Genomic DNA, 1,083 nt, shown 5'->3' with positions numbered 1-1,083 from the left:
GGGGTGAGACTGAAAAAATTGGGGTTTTAAGTACCACCCTAATGTATATACATACATACATATGTAAATTAATATTTGAATACTACATCTCGGGAAAATAAATTAAATACGAGTGATTTTAATTTTTCTTCAATTTTTGTGTAATTTTACACAAATTTGAAATTACTACATTTACTCGGAAAAGGAGATTTTTGCTTTCGTAATTAGACAGCAAAATTTTAAAGCGAGGTGNTGCAAAACTTTCTATTTGACACAAATTTTTAACAGGTTGTTGACATTTTACAACAGCTGCATTGTCTATAATGGCATCAGCAACAGCTCGCCAAAACATTTGTTTTCCATGCGCCAGGTGCTCCTTCTCTGAGCAGTTACGCCAACGTGCACTAGTCTCTTGACATGCTAGACGTAAAAATGGTCGATTAAAATAACTTTGTATTTTGGAGTCTTTCTCTGCGGCAGCTGTTTTCAAGGCAGCACTGAGTGGAAAGTTTACGAAGTTGCCATCCGGAGTATGTTGCAGTTTGTGATAGCAACAGGGCATAATGACCAAACATTTAACTGATGCCAATTCAAAAAATAACTTTATTGCTGTCACGCTAAGATCAGCACATGCATGTAAGCCTATAATTGCCCATTTGTCGAGCCACGTCTGCAAATCTTCGAATCCACTAGAAGCTATGTGATGCTTCATAGCTTCACCGGCGTTCGCTTCAACGAACTGTTGCTTGTAGGTGACACGCTTCCCGGCTTCCGGCATCAGCACTTGCAGACGTTTGTGTGCAGCAATTACACGAGAACTATCGCCCTCCAATCCAAGAATACACCAGTTTTGGTTAACGCGGCACAACGACTCGCTGAGATATCCCAAGCCAGAACCAAAGTCAAGTAACAAGGAAACATCGCCACAGTGACTGAGTATAACTTCAGAAAGTTGTATAATTTCGTGCTGCTTCTTAGCACTAATTTTTCGCAGCCGATTTGTCGGTAAGGTCTTCGCCAGGCTTTGTGCATTTGGTTGATCATACGCTTCCTTGGGTATAAGCTTGCGAAGTGTTGAGCGAAATGTTTGCAAGGCGGAAGAGT

General features: G+C 40.7%; 1 protein-coding gene across 1 annotated transcript; it reads right to left on the bottom strand.

Annotated features, from left to right (window-relative positions):
- Positions 1–175: 175 nt before the first annotated feature.
- LOC108357655 (protein RRNAD1-like) lies at positions 176–1,078 on the bottom strand (the record flags this gene model as incomplete). Its single annotated transcript, XM_017608726.1, has 1 exon — positions 176–1,078. A coding segment is annotated over one exon (903 nt), but the record flags the coding sequence as incomplete, so codon positions are not given.
- Positions 1,079–1,083: the final 5 nt, after the last annotated feature.

Source organism: Rhagoletis zephyria, unplaced genomic scaffold (assembly GCF_001687245.7).
Source record: "Rhagoletis zephyria isolate East Lansing unplaced genomic scaffold, Rhagoletis_zephyria_1.1 Rzeph_scaffold_81836, whole genome shotgun sequence".
Lineage (NCBI taxonomy): Eukaryota > Metazoa > Arthropoda > Insecta > Diptera > Tephritidae > Rhagoletis > Rhagoletis zephyria.
This window is presented reverse-complemented; position numbering and strand designations above follow the sequence as displayed.